The sequence below is a fragment of the Papaver somniferum genome, unplaced genomic scaffold (assembly GCF_003573695.1).
Source record: "Papaver somniferum cultivar HN1 unplaced genomic scaffold, ASM357369v1 unplaced-scaffold_3, whole genome shotgun sequence".
NCBI classification, from domain to species: Eukaryota; Viridiplantae; Streptophyta; class Magnoliopsida; order Ranunculales; family Papaveraceae; genus Papaver; species Papaver somniferum.
Genome location: NW_020641039.1, coordinates 1,451,176 through 1,469,111, shown reverse-complemented (window position 1 = coordinate 1,469,111; position 17,936 = coordinate 1,451,176). Strand labels below are relative to the sequence as shown.

At 35.6% G+C, this 17,936-nt stretch overlaps 1 protein-coding gene across 2 annotated transcripts; it reads right to left on the bottom strand.

Annotated features, from left to right (window-relative positions):
• Positions 1-3,046: 3,046 nt before the first annotated feature.
• Positions 3,047-13,610, bottom strand: LOC113341590 (BTB/POZ and TAZ domain-containing protein 1-like). Of its 2 annotated transcripts, XM_026586413.1 has the most exons (5): positions 13,372-13,610; positions 12,844-13,281; positions 12,677-12,746; positions 3,812-4,061; positions 3,047-3,465 (listed from the first exon to the last, which is right to left on the bottom strand). In XM_026586413.1, the coding sequence occupies exons 1-5, from the start codon at positions 13,525-13,527 to the stop codon at positions 3,309-3,311; spliced, it is 1,071 nt and encodes a 356-aa protein (XP_026442198.1). In that variant the 5' UTR covers positions 13,528-13,610; the 3' UTR covers positions 3,047-3,308. The 2 variants fall into 2 exon arrangements, with proteins under 2 accessions (XP_026442198.1, XP_026442197.1); XM_026586412.1 differs by lacking the exons at positions 3,047-3,465; positions 3,812-4,061 and adding an exon at positions 11,662-12,080 and having other exon boundaries at positions 12,427-12,746; positions 13,372-13,608.
• Positions 13,611-17,936: the final 4,326 nt, after the last annotated feature.

Sequence of the window (17,936 nt, the reverse complement as noted above, 5' to 3'; positions counted from 1 at the left end):
GAAGAAAAAAAGACGAATAAGAAGAAGAAAAGACGAATAAGGAGACAGAAACAGAATTTTATATATTTTAGGTTTGAGAATAATTTTCTTCCAGAACTTGGGTGCGCGCCTGTAGTTTTGGGAACGTGGGTTTCACAGTAGAAACATCAGGAAGAATGGGTCTTCCTGTAGTTTTCACTTTTAAATACCCATCAACTGCCAGCCATAGGCCACAACAACCATGGATGCTAATATGTGATACCAGTTTGCTTGGGGAGTACCATTCCTAAGGTATAAAATGTTTTGTCTTATATATAATTTGGTACATATCACAAGAAAATCGGTACCCCTATAAGCAATTTAGCACATCCACAAGATGTCTTTACCAAGAGTATTGGGTCTCACGTCATCTTTGCATGTCGAATGACTAAATTATAACGCATTTGTTATAATTTTTGTGCAACGTATCTGTGATACTAAGACTTAATAATAGTAACCCAATCAAAAGAGAAATTTTAAGAATATATTCTTATTCAGGGCAAGTCTCGACCGACAAACAAGCATATTTACAGTGGGATTGACAAACAAGTAAAATGAATGGATAACCCCTAAATTGAGTCTCACCGACCATCTCAACCTGAGACGGGAACATGAACATGGGCCGAGCAATCACACGTGGGTCGACTCTAGGCTCAAACTGAGACGAGATACCTTGGTTGTGACCGTAACGGCAACTCCCATCGAGCGGCTCTTAACCCACTTCATATAAATTCTTATAAACCACAGCTTCTCCACAAATTACAACTTCAACCCCAATAAATTTTTTGAGTAACGGCTCAACCATATATCAATACGGTAGATTTTATGATAGAAGAAGATTTCTTAATTTGTCGAAACTACATAGCTTGTTATCTAGTTAGGGGTGCAGAACGACGTCAAAAAGGATTAATGAGTATAATTTATATCCACAAAATCTATGAAAAATCCTGTAATGATACGGTAACCTCAATAACCGCAATGCGCCTAGGTTGTTTTGTCGATTTGACTATAAAAAAATAAGTTGTAGATTTTATAGCTTTTCAGTTCGACTTGTTAATCGTTATCGTCTTAGGGGGGAGACAACTGCTGATTTTGTACTGCAATTGAGAGGGACGACGAAGATGGATATTTTTTTGTTTTGTTTTTTTCTTTATGAAGCTCATTACACAATCTAAAAGGATTTTTTGGTAACATGTATGGGACGTTAAAAAGTCGACGTAATACTTGTTATAAATTTTAACTGAATGTGAAATAAAATTTAGTTTCATTTCATTTAATTAGTTAGCTCTAATTATAACTTAATCTTCATTTCGGTTAGAATTGTAAAATAAAACATAGTTATAACTACTCAATCCCTGCATCGAACTCCCAAATCCCTGCAGATATGATCTTGTAGTTTGAAACCCTTCACCAGTTTGAGATCGTCCACTTTAATTTCCAATCCATGGATATGTACCTTCTGCTGGGGTGTCATCGAAGTTAAATGATCCTCTTTAATCTTGATAAGCTTGAGGAGGTTGTTGACTGGCCTGACAATATAGAGATTGTTGTATTGGAACAACTGGACAATATGAAGATTGTGATTTAACATATACTTGTGAGTCTAATACTATTTTCTGAGAATGTGGAGTTGATGTATGGTGTGAAAATTATAGACTGAAGCTCATGGTCACCCCCTCCATATGCATCTATTATAGCTATGTACTTCTAGTTTCAATATCTCTTAACTCCATTTAATTAACTGTTCTATCAATTTTTCTTGACTTGTCGATGTGACTCTATAAGAATTAGGGCGGTCAAGACCTTGTGAGACGATGGGAAGCATCTGACGCTCTCCAGCAATATTATAAGTCTCTAGCACCCAACTCAAAACTGCCAAATCAGACCCAATTAATCGATGAAGAAAAAAAATCTAGTTCGTCATCTAGAAGGGGTCGATGAAGAACAAGCACATGTTGAAGGATAACTGGTCAAAGTTGGAATCACACTGGATGCGTTGGAACATCCAATTTAGGTAATACTTTACCTAATACAACAAAAACCAGTCGATAGATTTTTAATACTTCTCTATCAATTATCGTCTCTGTGACGAATTTATACCATTGATAGTATTGGTCTTCGTCACAAGGGGTGAATTTAGTCGCATACCATATCCATCATTTTCTCTTTAGTGATTCGTATTTCGACCCATACACAGTATCGAATCATGAAGGGTTGTGTAGCTCTCTAACTCGACCAAATAACTGTCTAGCACATCTCTCCCTCAGAAAATAAACACCAATATCACTACGGGATTGTACAACATCACGCGCTGGAGTGAAAATTCTTTGATCCTTCGGGACTTATCAGTGTTGAAGTCCTCAAAATCCACATATGACATCCAAATATTTCACCAGAGTACTTGCACTTGAATTGCGGGAAAAACAATAAACCAAGTATTCATAAAATAAATATTTTAGCAATTTGTATATTTATAGCAGGGTCAAACGCTTTCGAATCACGATCATTACCACCATGCAATTAGTTGAATATAAATGTCTTTAGACCGGAATTATGTTGTTTCACCACTCCTCAAATTTCTATGATTGTTATGTGTTGTTACCTCAAGATGCAATTAGTTGAATATAAATGTCTTTAGACCGGAATTATGTTGTTTCACCACTCCTCAAATTTCTATGATTGTTATGTGTTGTTACCTCAAGGTATAACTGAAGTGCATCTTTGGATCACTCTTCTGCCAACCAACTATCTTGGTTAAATGGAACATCGTCCCCCACTCCAGAGTGTATCTTAAGTACGAAATACAATGGTACAATTTGAAACGAGGCTCGGCTCAATCTGGTATGACCACACCAATATGCAACGGTCGTGTCTGTTTGTCTCGGGAAACAATTTCCCCACTGCATAGGAGTGAGTTTGTCCATCCACCTGGCATGGCAAACTATCAGATCAGACTTGTCCCGTTCGAGTTGCTCTTCGTAATGAATATTAACTTTTGTAAAATGAAATTTTATAATGAAAAGCTCAATTTTTACCGAACGGAGTATAATATGTGAACATTAATTTCATTTGTATTAGCAATAATATGCCCTACATATTTTCTCTGGCCCATTTAGCCATCTTGCTACAAATAAAAGGAAAGCTCGGCCACTATTTAATTCCCTTAAGACATTGTATAATACTACTAATTTCTACCAACACTAACTGAAATCTATCCATGACAAAAACCCCATTCTGCAAAATTTGATCCTAAAAGAGTTTGAAGCTTCTAATCCGATGTTCCACCATCATCACCTTTGACACCTGTCTTCTTCTTTCCTTCTCAACATCATCATTTTCGGTGAAGACAAGGAAGATACAGTTTTTGCACATGCCACTCTTTTTACTAGTAGTCTCCATCTTCCATCATTTGATTTTCTGTCTAGTTGATTTTTCAATTTGAATCGACTGCACATCAAGGAGAAATATCATTAGTCACTGGTATATTAGAATCATTCATTGTACCACATGGAAGATACTTTTATTCCAACTATTGACAGTTTTTGGGCTTTAGTGGTGGCTGGTCATTCCCAATCAAGTATTTGGTTCCAAAATATCTCCCTGTAAAATGGCTAGTCAATCCCTATCAGCCATTGGACCCAAAATATCTTTTCTTGTTTTTGTTTTGCAAAGATGGAAATTACTTTTCACTGGTCGACATCGATGGAAATTACTCTTCACTTGTCACAATTTTTTTACCATATACACAAAAAGAGGTTATTACAAGAAAATTTGATGGTTAAGATGGATTTACCTGCACAAAGGGACTTTGCAACGATGATCATCTTGATCACAAATAGAAGCATGAAGTTTAAGAAGTTGCCCCATCCTCTTGCACCTACAACATCCACCGTTCATTCTCTTCTCACACATGGCAAAATGTTTGATCAAACCTTGTAGACCTTGGCAAGTTGAGAATTTTTCACATGGTCCAGTTTTCTTAGTTGGCTCTCTATCATATGGTCCGACGTTTGTACAACCTTCTGTACAAATATGTTCAAGACATTCCATCGCTTCGCTTAGCTGGAAGGAGCGTAATGGTAGAAATTTTGAAGACGACTACTCTTACAAAACAGATGAAGAGTTATGCATTGAGGCAAAAACTCTGGTGCTTAGATAGGCAGCTGCTTTTGGAAATAGGATACACTTGAACTTCACTGCCACAGTTTACGATTGGAACATTGTTTTTGTGTAATCTTTTCCTGTTCTTTTCGTTCTTACTACTATTAGTAGTAATTTGTATATTCTTCTTCTCTTAATAATATTCTTTTTTCCGATCAAAAAAAATAAAGTTGTTTGTTGGCAGCACAATCCTAATGAGTCAACAAGGATATTCAATGTATAAACCACACTACAAATTAATACAATTATTGATTCTATTAAAGATAACTTTGAGCTTTCGATCGTATTTTAATTTATATAATCGATATGACCAAGACAACCTAGAGTTGTTCACTTGTTAATGTTTTCTTGACCAAGACCACATGAGTTGTTCTTTTGTTATCGTTTTTCTGTTTCCTCCTCTAATCTCACTGTTTTAGCAGATAAGTTTTGTTCAAACTCGGTGTCAAGATGATACGTACTTAAATATTAGCCAGTTCTAGATCTTATAGATAAGTACGGGGTCGAGTCAAATCATGTCAAGTCAGTATCATTGAATGTATTCGAGTATTATCCACCTGATGTTGCACAACGTTTTCGATACGTGACTGCTCAGTATTACACGCTGTATACGAAAGACGTATTACACCTATATTTTAGATATATGAATTTTGATAAGTGGTGGTGGTCAAGTTGTTAATTAAGGACACAATTTTAATGAGTGATAGAGGGTTAGAGGATATTGTATGTGTTTGGTCTTTTGATAACCAACGTGATCAAGACAGCATACAACTTGCTAAAAAGATGAAAACAACATCAGTTGATATTTTCTTGGTGTTTATTCATTGTGAAAATTACAGGGAAACCCATTCTTCCAGATCTTTCCACTGTGAAATCCACGCTCCCAAAACTAAAGGCGCGCACCCATTTTCTGGAAGAAAATTATTCTCAGACCCATAATTTATAAAATTCGGTTGTCGTTCTTTTTTCTTCTTCATCATCTTCAATTCTTTTTAACTCAGATAAAGAAATCGAAGAATTTAGACAACGAAGACTCGAGGGAGAGTTTGCTACTATGATTTTGGTTGAATCAAAGAAGAAACTGAGATTGGGATTTTTTCAATCAGATGGAAGGTTGTTGTTCAAGAAGAGGAAAGGGGATCTGTGAGATTTTGAAATCAAAGCAGATGAGAAGAAATTGCTGATTTTGAATTGCGAAAAATGGGTTGTAGTCTGTGTGTTGATTGGAAAGGAAGAGGAATTCGAAGGTGGGTCTGTGATGTTGAAAAGATTTAAGAACTTGGGTTTGTCTTTGATTCCAAGATGGCAGCAGATGGTCTCGAAATTGTGATGTGAGTTCAACACAGGAAGATGCAGAAATTGGTTGGTCGATTTAGAAGTTTGACAGTGGTTCCGTCGTCGTATGTGAAGGTCAATAGAAGGTTTAAGAGATGGAAATTTTGTCCGATGGAGATAAGGAAGAAAACGAGTTGCTGCCATCGATTTGGGGTGAGTAATGGAGGAGGTTAAGAAAAGGAATGTGAAGCGGAGAAGAAAATGAAGATGTGTTTTTATCGAATTTGGCTTCACAACAAGGATTGATAGTGAACAGTTTCAGAAGTTATATCATCCAGGGAAGAGAGGCAAGTTGTTGTTAACTTCAGTGAATAAAGTGCATTTTGATGAATGTCTGAGGTTTATGTGAATGTTTAGGACAATGGGTTTGTCTCTAATCCACATTTTCTGGTAAGAAATTGATTCTGGTAGTTTCCAAGATGCATCCATTACACAATCCGTCACCAACTCAAAACTGCACATAAGGTGCTTGGCTAAATGCCTGAATGACCGACCAGTTCTTGTTGCCACCTTTTAACTATAGAGTGGTGAGTCTTTGCACAGGTTTTGGAGAGGATTAAAAGTGGTGTCTGAGTCCGTTTAGAAGATTACCAGTTGAACTGGATTCAAGAACAAGTTGCTTATGAATAGATGAGTATTTGTCTCTGGTATTTGACGAGAAAACAAGGAAGAAAGGTGGGTCAGTTTTCCATATTTTCTTGAACCTGTAACAAAGGTTTGCTGCCGGTTTCAATGGGTTCATTGGTTGTTTTTCAAGGGGCAGTGGAAAATAGTTGTTGTGGATGCTTTTGTTTTGTTGCTTTTTTCAGAATTGTTATGGTACTTTATAGTTTTAGTCGTTTTCGAGAGGTGTTAGTGTTGTTGGTTGGGAAGCCACATATGTATTTGGTCATATTGGTGTTGATGTTTGGTCATAATGGTTGAATAATTTGTTATGCATCTATGAAAATGGTTGCATAACCTGTTATGCATCTACAAAAGTTGTTGCATAACTTGTTATGCAGTCCAGAAAACGGTTGCATAACACGTTATGCAGCTACTTTTTTCTTAGTATTGAAACCAACAAAAAATAAGGTTGCATAACTTGTCATGCACCTACAATAATATCTACATAACATGTTATGCAGTCGTGAAAATAGATGCATAACCTGTTATGCATCCGAAAATATGACTGCATAATGCATTATGCATCGATAAAATTGTTGCACAATCTTTTATGCATCGAGAAAATAAATGCATAATCTTATATGCATCCGTAAATATGGATGCATACTGCATTATGCATCAATTTTTTTTATGTACGCACTAAAATCAACCAAAACAATGCATAACTTTGTTATCCAAATGCATAATTTGTTATGCAGTGGAGAAAATGGTTGCATAATTCTTTATGCATCTGCAGAATGTGTTATGCATCTTTTTTGGTGGCTGCATAATGGTCATGTATCAAGTTTTCGAAAATTTTGCCTAAAATGATGACCACCTCTGATTTTCTCGTGAATTTTTTTTTTGATATTCTTGTTTGTACTCGTTGCGTAGCTCTCTTAAAAAGATTTCCAACGATATAAAATTTGTAAAATTCCAAGGCGCGGATTTTTAGATATGTTATATCCAAATTGTGTTGCCAATTATACCCCTGATGCATAACCTGCCATGCGGATGCATAATCCCTGATGCGTACATTTTTAACAATTTCTTATAATTATGGGTGTCACGGAGATAATTATGGATGTCACAATACCTAAAATTAATTGTGGGCTTGACAATGAGAATATTATTTTTTTTGGGTCTCCCCCTAATTTTCCCTTTTAAATTGGGGAAATTAGGGGGAAACCCAAAAAAATTAATATTCTCGTTCTCAGGCCCACTATTAATTTTGTATACCGTGACACCCATAATTATATGAAATTATTATATGAATCAATACATAACTGGTTATGCATACTATCTTTTCAGGCATAACTCGTTACGCAGCCTAATTTTTCAGGGGTATAATTGGCAGCGCAACTTGGACATAACATATCTAAAAATCCGCGCCTTAGAATTTTACAAATTTTATATCGTTGAAAATCTGTTTAAAAGAGCTACGCAACGAGTAAAAACAAGAATATCAAATTTTTGTTTTTAACGAAAAAATCGGAGGTGATCCTCATTTTAGGGAAATTTTTTGAAAACTTGATACTTAACCATCATGCGGTCACCAAAAACGATGCATAACACATTCTGCAGACGCATAACGAATTATGCAACCATTTTTTCGACCGCATAACAAGTTATGTATCTGCATAACAAAGTTATGCATCTATAACAAGTTACGTAACCATTGTTTTGGTTGATTTTAGCCGTACATATAAAAAATTGATGCATAATGCAGTATGCATCCATATTTACGGATGCATATCAGGTTATGCATCTATTTTCTCGATGCATAATGCATTATGTAGCCATATTTTTGGACGCTTAACAGGTTATGCAGGTTTTCTGGACTGCATAACAAGTTATGCAACAAATTTTATAGATGCATAACAGGTTATGCATCCATTTTCACGAATGCATAACATGTTATGCAGACAGTTTCTCGACTGAATGACATGTTATGCAGTCATAACCACATCATCATCTTCTTTCATGTTTCATTAACTCCCACGCAAACCATTATCTTTCAGTTAATCGGGGGCTCTTGGTCAAAATCATGTATTTACACCATCATCTTCTTTCATGTATTTACACCATCATATGCAACTAAATCTTCTTCACAACTCATCCAGTATTGCTTACTCCAACTCAATTCACGGCTGAGAGTTTCATAAAAATCTGAAATTCATTTCAAAATCTTCATTGAAAACAAGTTTTGATCATAAATCTATGATGACCAAACCGTGTTCTACAAACCCATTTAGGGATTTTTGCTGCTACCATTAATAACAGTAGTGAATTTAAATTGTAATGAAGAGAATCGGTAGTAAGAGTGTTCGTCGTTAATTCGAAGAAGAAGACGATTTGGTGCTGCTGTTGAGATCAATCGAATTTAGGCATGAATTTGTTCTCGAAATCAATCGAATCTCTCCGTTTTTCTGAGATCTAGGTATAGTGGAGAAGAAGAAGAAGAAAAAAAGACGAATAAGAAGAAGAAAAGACGAATAAGGAGACAAAAACAGAATTTTATATATTTTAGGTTTGAGAATAATTTTCTTCCAGAACTTGGGTGCGCGCCTGTAGTTTTGGGAACGTGGGTTTCACAGTAGAAACATCAGGAAGAATGGGTCTTCCTGTAGTTTTCACTTTTAAATTCCCATCAACTGCCAGCCATAGGCCACAACAACCATGGATGCTAATATGTGATACCAGTTTGCTTGGGGAGTACCATTCCTAAGGTATAAAATGTTTTGCCTTATATATAATTTGGTACATATCACAAGAAAATCGGTACCCCTATAAGCAATTTAGCACATCCACAAGATGTCTTTACCAAGAGTATTGGGTCTCACGTCATCTTTGCATGTCGAATGACTAAATTATAACGCATTTGTTATAATTTTTGTGCAACGTATCTGTGATACTAAGACTTAATAATAGTAACCCAATCAAAAGAGAAATTTTAAGAATATATTCTTATTCAGGGCAAGTCTCGACCGACAAACAAGCATATTTACAGTGGGATTGACAAACAAGTAAAATGAATGGATAACCCCTAAATTGAGTCTCACCGACCATCTCAACCTGAGACGGGAACATGAACATGGGCCGAGCAATCACACGTGGGTCGACTCTAGGCTCAAACTGAGACGAGATACCTTGGTAGTGACCGTAACGGCAACTCCCATCGAGCGGCTCTTAACCCACTTCATATAAATTCTTATAAACCACAGCTTCTCCACAAATTACAACTTCAACCCCAATAAATTTTTTGAGTAACGGCTCAACCATATATCAATACGGTAGATTTTATGATAGAAGAAGATTTCTTAATTTGTCGAAACTACATAGCTTGTTATCTAGTTACGGGTGCAGAACGACGTCAAAAAGGATTAATGAGTATAATTTATATCCACAAAATCTATGAAAAATCCTGTAATGATACGGTAACCTCAATAACCGCAATGCGCCTAGGTTGTTTGTCGATTTGACTATAAAAAAATAAGTTGTAGATTTTATAGCTTTTCAGTTCGACTTGTTAATCGTTATCGTCTTAGGGGGGAGACAACTGCTGATTTTGTACTGCAATTGAGAGGGACGACGAAGATGGATATTTTTTTGTTTTGTTTTTTTCTTTATGAAGCTCATTACACAATCTAAAAGGATTTTTTGGTAACATGTATGGGACGTTAAAAAGTCGACGTAATACTTGTTATAAATTTTAACTAAATGTGAAATAAAATTTAGTTTCATTTCATTTAATTAGTTAGCTCTAATTATAACTTAATCTTCATTTCGGTTAGAATTGTAAAATAAAACATAGTTATAACTACTCAATCCCTGCATCGAACTCCCAAATCCCTGCAGATATGATCTTGTAGTTTGAAACCCTTCACCAGTTTGAGATCGTCCACTTTAATTTCCAATCCATGGATATGTACCTTCTGCTGGGGTGTCATCGAAGTTAAATGATCCTCTTTAATCTTGATAAGCTTGAGGAGGTTGTTGACTGGCCTGACAATATAGAGATTGTTGTATTGGAACAACTGGACAATATGAAGATTGTGATTTAACATATACTTGTGAGTCTAATACTATTTTCTGAGAATGTGGAGTTGATGTATGGTGTGAAAATTATAGACTGAAGCTCATGTCACCCCCTCCATATGCATCTATTATAGCTATGTACTTCTAGTTTCAATATCTCTTAACTCCATTTAATTAACTGTTCTATCAATTTTTCTTGACTTGTCGATGTGACTCTATAAGAATTAGGCGGTCAAGACCTTGTGAGACGATGGGAAGCATCTGACGCTCTCCAGCAATATTATAAGTCTCTAGCACCCAACTCAAAACTGCCAAATCAGACCCAATTAATCGATGAAGAAAAAAAATCTAGTTCGTCATCTAGAAGGGGTCGATGAAGAACAAGCACATGTTGAAGGATAACTGGTCAAAGTTGGAATCACACTGGATGCGTTGGAACATCCAATTTAGGTAATACTTTACCTAATACAACAAAAACCAGTCGATAGATTTTTAATACTTCTCTATCAATTATCGTCTCTGTGACGAATTTATACCATTGATAGTATTGGTCTTCGTCACAAGGGGTGAATTTAGTCGCATACCATATCCATCATTTTCTCTTTAGTGATTCGTATTTCGACCCATACACAGTATCGAATCATGAAGGGTTGTGTAGCTCTCTAACTCGACCAAATAACTGTCTAGCACATCTCTCCCTCAGAAAATAAACACCAATATCACTACGGGATTGTACAACATCACGCGCTGGGGTGAAAATTCTTTGATCCTTCGGGACTTATGAGTGTTTAAGTCCTCAAAATCCACATATGACATCCAAATATTTCACCAGAGTACTTGCACTTGAATTGCGGGAAAAACAATAAACCAAGTATTCATAAAATAAATATTTTAGCAATTTGTATATTTATAGCAGGGTCAAACGCTTTCGAATCACGATCATTACCACCATGCAATTAGTTGAATATAAATGTCTTTAGACCGGAATTATGTTGTTTCACCACTCCTCAAATTTCTATGATTGTTATGTGTTGTTACCTCAAGATGCAATTAGTTGAATATAAATGTCTTTAGACCGGAATTATGTTGTTTCACCACTCCTCAAATTTCTATGATTGTTATGTGTTGTTACCTCAAGGTATAACTGAAGTGCATCTTTGGATCACTCTTCTGCCAACCAACTATCTTGGTTAAATGGAACATCGTCCCCCACTCCAGAGTGTATCTTAAGTACGAAATACAATGGTACAATTTGAAACGAGGCTCGGCTCAATCTGGTATGACCACACCAATATGCAACGGTCGTGTCTGTTTGTCTCGGGAAACAATTTCCCCACTGCATAGGAGTGAGTTTGTCCATCCACCTGGCATGGCAAACTATCAGATCAGACTTGTCCCGTTCGAGTTGCTCTTCGTAATGAATATTAACTTTTGTAAAATGAAATTTTATAATGAAAAGCTCAATTTTTACCGAACGGAGTATAATATGTGAACATTAATTTCATTTGTATTAGCAATAATATGCCCTACATATTTTCTCTGGCCCATTTAGCCATCTTGCTACAAATAAAAGGAAAGCTCGGCCACTATTTAATTCCCTTAAGACATTGTATAATACTACTAATTTCTACCAACACTAACTGAAATCTATCCATGACAAAAACCCCATTCTGCAAAATTTGATCCTAAAAGAGTTTGAAGCTTCTAATCCGATGTTCCACCATCATCACCTTTGACACCTGTCTTCTTCTTTCCTTCTCAACATCATCATTTTCGGTGAAGACAAGGAAGATACAGTTTTTGCACATGCCACTCTTTTTACTAGTAGTCTCCATCTTCCATCATTTGATTTTCTGTCTAGTTGATTTTTCAATTTGAATCGACTGCACATCAAGGAGAAATATCATTAGTCACTGGTATATTAGAATCATTCATTGTACCACATGGAAGATACTTTTATTCCAACTATTGACAGTTTTTGGGCTTTAGTGGTGGCTGGTCATTCCCAATCAAGTATTTGGTTCCAAAATATCTCCCTGTAAAATGGCTAGTCAATCCCTATCAGCCATTGGACCCAAAATATCTTTTCTTGTTTTTGTTTTGCAAAGATGGAAATTACTTTTCACTGGTCGACATCGATGGAAATTACTCTTCACTTGTCACAATTTTTTTACCATATACACAAAAAGAGGTTATTACAAGAAAATTTGATGGTTAAGATGGATTTACCTGCACAAAGGGACTTTGCAACGATGATCATCTTGATCACAAATAGAAGCATGAAGTTTAAGAAGTTGCCCCATCCTCTTGCACCTACAACATCCACCGTTCATTCTCTTCTCACACATGGCAAAATGTTTGATCAAACCTTGTAGACCTTGGCAAGTTGAGAATTTTTCACATGGTCCAGTTTTCTTAGTTGGCTCTCTATCATATGGTCCGACGTTTGTACAACCTTCTGTACAAATATGTTCAAGACATTCCATCGCTTCGCTTAGCTTTAGATATATACCCCGTTCTTCTTTACTTCTACTCCTCTTTTTATCTCTCTGTAAATTAATTTGTTTAAATTTCAAAATTAGAAAGTAATAATAAAATGACTAAAATTGTTCGACAGATAATTTGTGAAAGATCTAAAAGACTCACCGATTCGATCTCGTCGAGGTATTGTAAGATTTCGAGTTCAAGAACAGCATCATTGGCTCTTAAGAATTTCCACCCTTCAGTTCTCTTAACAGATTTGAATTCCTTCGATAAGAATCTCATACATTTCAAATAAAGATCAGGTGCATCACATAATCTAGCAAGTTGAAGAACATCAACAACATTTTCTATCATTAATCTTGTTGATAATCCTTTTGTACATCTCTGTTTCAGTGGTTGAACAGAGAAAACATGTGATAAAGCCAGTAGATGTATTCCGTATCCATCAATTTCTTCTTCTGTGCATCTTGATGAATATAGAAATTGTATGAAAGCGGTTACAGCATCACAAGGAACTCCAAGAATTGGAATTACCTTCACAGAATTCTGATGTTTACTTGGTCGATCTAAGATTTTCTCCAATACTTTAGAACTTGAGCCCTGCAAAATCAATAAGAATTCTGTCAATTCTCATTTCTTGATAAGAAAATGGAGCCACAGAAAAATAAGGAGCTAGAGTTGAAGAATTACCAATATAATTGAGTTAGCAAAAATTTTAAGTCCATTAGAAGTGAGAATCTTAACATCTTCAAATGAGATTTGATCCGATTTTGTTGAAATCTGATCAAATCCAATTAATTTAGACATAGAAATTGCTTTGGTTGGCTTTTTCATAGCTGGTTCCATTTAATGAAAATAATATGCAGAAATGAGAAATTAGAGGGTCTTCTTCTTTGCTGTTGTTTGAATGAGTGTGCTTGTGCCTGTCCCCAGCTTGTATTTATAGACAAGAGACCAAAGTATTTCCTGCCACTTTCTGTTTTTTCGGTTAATTAAAAAATGATACTGTGGTACCGAGGATTATAACAAATCGTTAACTATACGTGTACTTTATCTATACCAAACAAGTGGACGGTTTTTGTTGTTTTTATATGATCTGATGGTTACAAAGTTGACAACATGGGATGGAGGTAGTTGTGCTGCGAGGGGCTAAAGAAACTACTGAGCCTGTGGGTTCTATGTAAGTTCCCTTTGAAGGGAAACTTTAACTTTTTGGTTCCAAGGTAGAAGTTCCAAGTCAAATCCCAGGGTAGCCAAATAAAGACCAAATTAGGATTACAGTGGATTATGATTTCGAAGTAAAAGATAGACACTCTATAATTCATTTAGTTGACAGTGAAGCAATACACTATGAAAAGATTATATAATGGAATCGCACGACTTATGCGCCTGCCGGTCAAATGCAATGCGTACCACTTGAACCAAACATTTCAATGATCCAAACATATATAATGACGCTATCATACACTCAGGCTAAAAATTCAAGACTTGGTTAAGCTCGACTAAGAAAGGGGAAAGTTAATTCGACTGATATATTATGTCATGCTACACACAAATTCATATCAACAACAATGGGAGTACAGGACAAAGAGTTTCCAGAAAGGCAAGACAACAAATGTGTACTTGACCAAAACCTATGCACTCTGTTAATGTTGTTCTAACTGAGTACTGATTATGCTTTTGAATTAAGTGTATGATGCCAGGTTATTTGAATGTGTACATATCTTTCATGCCAGGTTATTTGATGTAAGCCATACAAATCCTGTAATTACGAACCATTTTCACCAACTTACAACAGTACACAAAAAGAACCGTTCAAGTTGGCAGCTTAAGGATTCACAACATACAAAACCCAAGATACATTATTACCACTACCATCGGAAACCCATTACTATTCTAACCTTATCCATCCCATTCCTCTAGCTTTCTGCCTCTTAAAGAAACACTAAGTTATTCCAATAACTAAAATTAAACATGATATTCTCTTACGCATTTACACAAACAGCTACTGTTCAGAAACTTGATTAATCTTTTTAACTACTAATCTCAAACTTCATTAAACTCCTTATCTAATAATATCTAAAATGGAAGTATATAGGATCATGCATAAGAATTCAGAAAGAAAGGAAAAACACAATATTTTGAGGAACTCAGTAAATAGAAATTAACTTAGATATTAGATGCGTGCAATGTGGAGGTAATTCTTACCAATTCCAAAGAACCCAATCTTCTATAGTATCTTCTGAGTCAAATCCATATCCATAGAGTGAGCTTCAAAATCAGAGAGAAATTTGATAGAGATTTGAAGTCTTCCCTCTTCACTGTTAAAAAGCTATGTTTTACAACATTGGACATAACGGCAAATGAGCTTAGTGGGGGTGGGTACCTACTAAACTTGGATGTGCGTTATTTCTAGGGTACAGTGTACACCTGCTGCGGTGTTTTTGATAAGGTGATAAAATAATTACTTTGGAATTTTGGGAAAACAGAAATAAAAATAGTAATAAAATAAAATAATGTTGGGAAATGAGCTCTTCAAAGTCCGAGAAAATAAGGTAAGAAATCCTCCGAACCTAAGTTAATTTAGGTACATACAAATACATATCATGTTTGTTTGGATAGCACACGACAAATAACTTCTCAAATTCTAAAAGTCAAAAACTCAGAGATGTCAAATTTCAAAACGAGTTCTAAAAGTTGAAAAGTTTTGTAGTATAAAAAATAAGAAAATAGGAAGAGAATAATTCTATATTGATCAGGGTTCTTAGGTTACATGGATATAATACATATATATACATGGAGATGGGAAAACCAAAAGACATCTATTTTGGGTTGCACACCTGTGGGTTGTAAGCCCTACAACACTCCCCCTTGTGCGGTCCAATAGAACTCTATATGCAGTGCTTCATATAAAGTTCTTCGAATATAGTTCTTCAAATGTTTTCCACTCTTTGATGACTTGTGCCGAAATCAATCGCCTCACTAAGACTTTGACAAGGAAAAATCCAGTGGGATAAAACCTTGGTAAAACTCTTCACATGTAGTACTTCACATGTTATCTCGTACTTTACATGTAGTTCATCACATGCAATACGATCTTCAAAGACCGATGAGTCTAAGTTAATTGCCTCGTTAAAACTTCGTCAAGAAAAGCCAGAAGGACAAAACCTGAACTAAAGAAAAAAGAGTACAATATTAAGCAAATTTAGAACATAGTTGGACTCGAATATGTTGCCTCATTAAAACCTTGACAAGGAAACCCAGTGGGACAAAACCTTGACGAAGGAGAAAGAGTACAACGTGACAGATGCAAGTAAAGGTGATCCGTTGTAGACGATCACTTTGCTTCGTTGAAGTTGATTAGTTGCTTCACAACTTCTTAGGCAGAAAATCCTTCTGGAAAAGACAATACCCTTGCTTGGGAAGTTAATTCCCGGTGTTTTTTGTTGTCTAATTAAAAACCTTGCCGAGCAACAAAACCCTTTGGGACAAAGTAACCTCGGTGAAGGAAAATATTTCAACACACCATTAGATGCTCCCCCTGATGTCAGACAATTTTCATTAGTCTAATGCAGTCAAAAGGAGTTTATCACACTTTACTTTGGTGACATGAATGTTTATAAGACCATGTTGTTGATTCTGGAAGTTACGTTTCTTAACAGAATATCGCGTTTCATTTCTTTGATCCAAATATTTTCAGTAGTATCAACGGCGATCTTTATGTCTTCAACGTTCAACATACTTGATGTTTTTTAGTGTTGTCTCGCTAAAAACCTTGTCGAGTAACAAAACCCTTTGGGAAAAACTATTCTCGGTAGAAAGGAAAAAAGAGTACAACACATCTTCAATTTCGAAGTAAAATATGTCGACATCATATCCTTGGATCCTCCCCTGATGTCGGCATCTCCCCCTGATTATTTTCAGAGTTGTTCCAGACAGTTCCTTTAGTCATGTATTTTTCGAAACTGAATATTGGTAATGACTTAGAAAACAATCTACCATATCTCCCTCTGATTACTTTCGTTGGAGAAGAGATTATTGTTCCTTCATAATCAACAACTTTTGGATTTCAATTTCATTATTATTCCTTTTAATGTCTTTGTATGGATAAAACAAACTTACGTCAATGGTTACTTTTAAGTACATGATTACATTCATTATACCATTCCAATGACGTTGTGTTGGCGCGGAGCTATATCTAGCTAACAAGTTCCCTGAGGATGCAAAATTTAATCGAGTACATTATTATACTAAGTACAAAAATGCGTCTATTGTACTTATATATGGGAATTTCATCACCCAACACATCTTCATGATATTCCTTTGGACGAAATGGTTACTTACTTACATTTGAACCTCGACTAATCATGGGAGTGCTATCAGGATGCATGTCTTTGTTAAATTGCCTGAAAACTTTAGACACATGCATACTGGTGGAATAATATACCACAAGCTCAGTATTCGATCGAGCTTTCCCTAGATTTTTCATCTCAAGTTTGGATTTTAAATAGCTTTTAAGGTTTGTTATTACATCAAGAGGACACATCATGTATGTACCATCAACATAAATAACTACAATTCCAAATCAGGAACTTTCTTATGAATACACAAGGAAAAATAACTTACTTGTCTATCCCCTCCAAATCAAATAGCCACTTATACGGGTATACCACATCCGCCTGATTGCTTGAATCTATAAGTGAGTGTTCTATCAAACTGTAAACGCACTTTGTGGTTTAGAGTCATTTGATTTGGGCAACAAAAGTCTATCAAGTACTTTTGTAAATATCTTCTATCTCTTGATTCTTTCAGAGATACGTAACAACCACATACATATGCTGCATTTCAAGTTCTTTTGAAATTACCAAGCTAACTAAGTAGCGGAACTCTATAAAGTTCATTACAAGAGAACAATTCCAGGGCTTTCTGAGAAACCTCGATCCACAAGGAGAGTCCTTTTACTTTAAGACTTCTTTCTTCTCATTATGCTTTGTGACAAATTAATTATGTATGTCCAATAGATTTTACACTTGGTTGGCTAGCACTCCACACCAAATACCTGTATATTTTTCAAGGAACCAAATTCTACCTGGATTGTATAGGCCAAATATGCTCTTCGTTGAAATTAAGCAACAAGGAGATTCGTTCGATCTCATCTTGTATATAAGAAATTAATCATCAATATGATCGCATGATCTTTCCATTGACTCGTGCGCATTCTCATAATCCACTTGGGATGTCATTGTTCTCTGGAA

What these genes read in the sequence shown, in the direction of transcription:
- LOC113341590 (XM_026586413.1), bottom strand. Translation starts at nt 13,527, where the DNA reads ATGGAACCAGCTATGAAAAAGCCAACCAAAGCAATTTCTATGTCTAAA. An exon ending in GCTAAGCGAAGCGATGGAAT is followed by an intron (nt 4,062 to 12,676) that starts GTCTTGAACATA and finishes AAGCGATGGAAT; the next exon opens with GTCTTGAACATATTTGTACA. An exon ending in TGCAAAGTCCCTTTGTGCAG is followed by an intron (nt 3,466 to 3,811) that starts GTAAATCCATCT and finishes CTTGATGTGCAG; the next exon opens with TCGATTCAAATTGAAAAATC.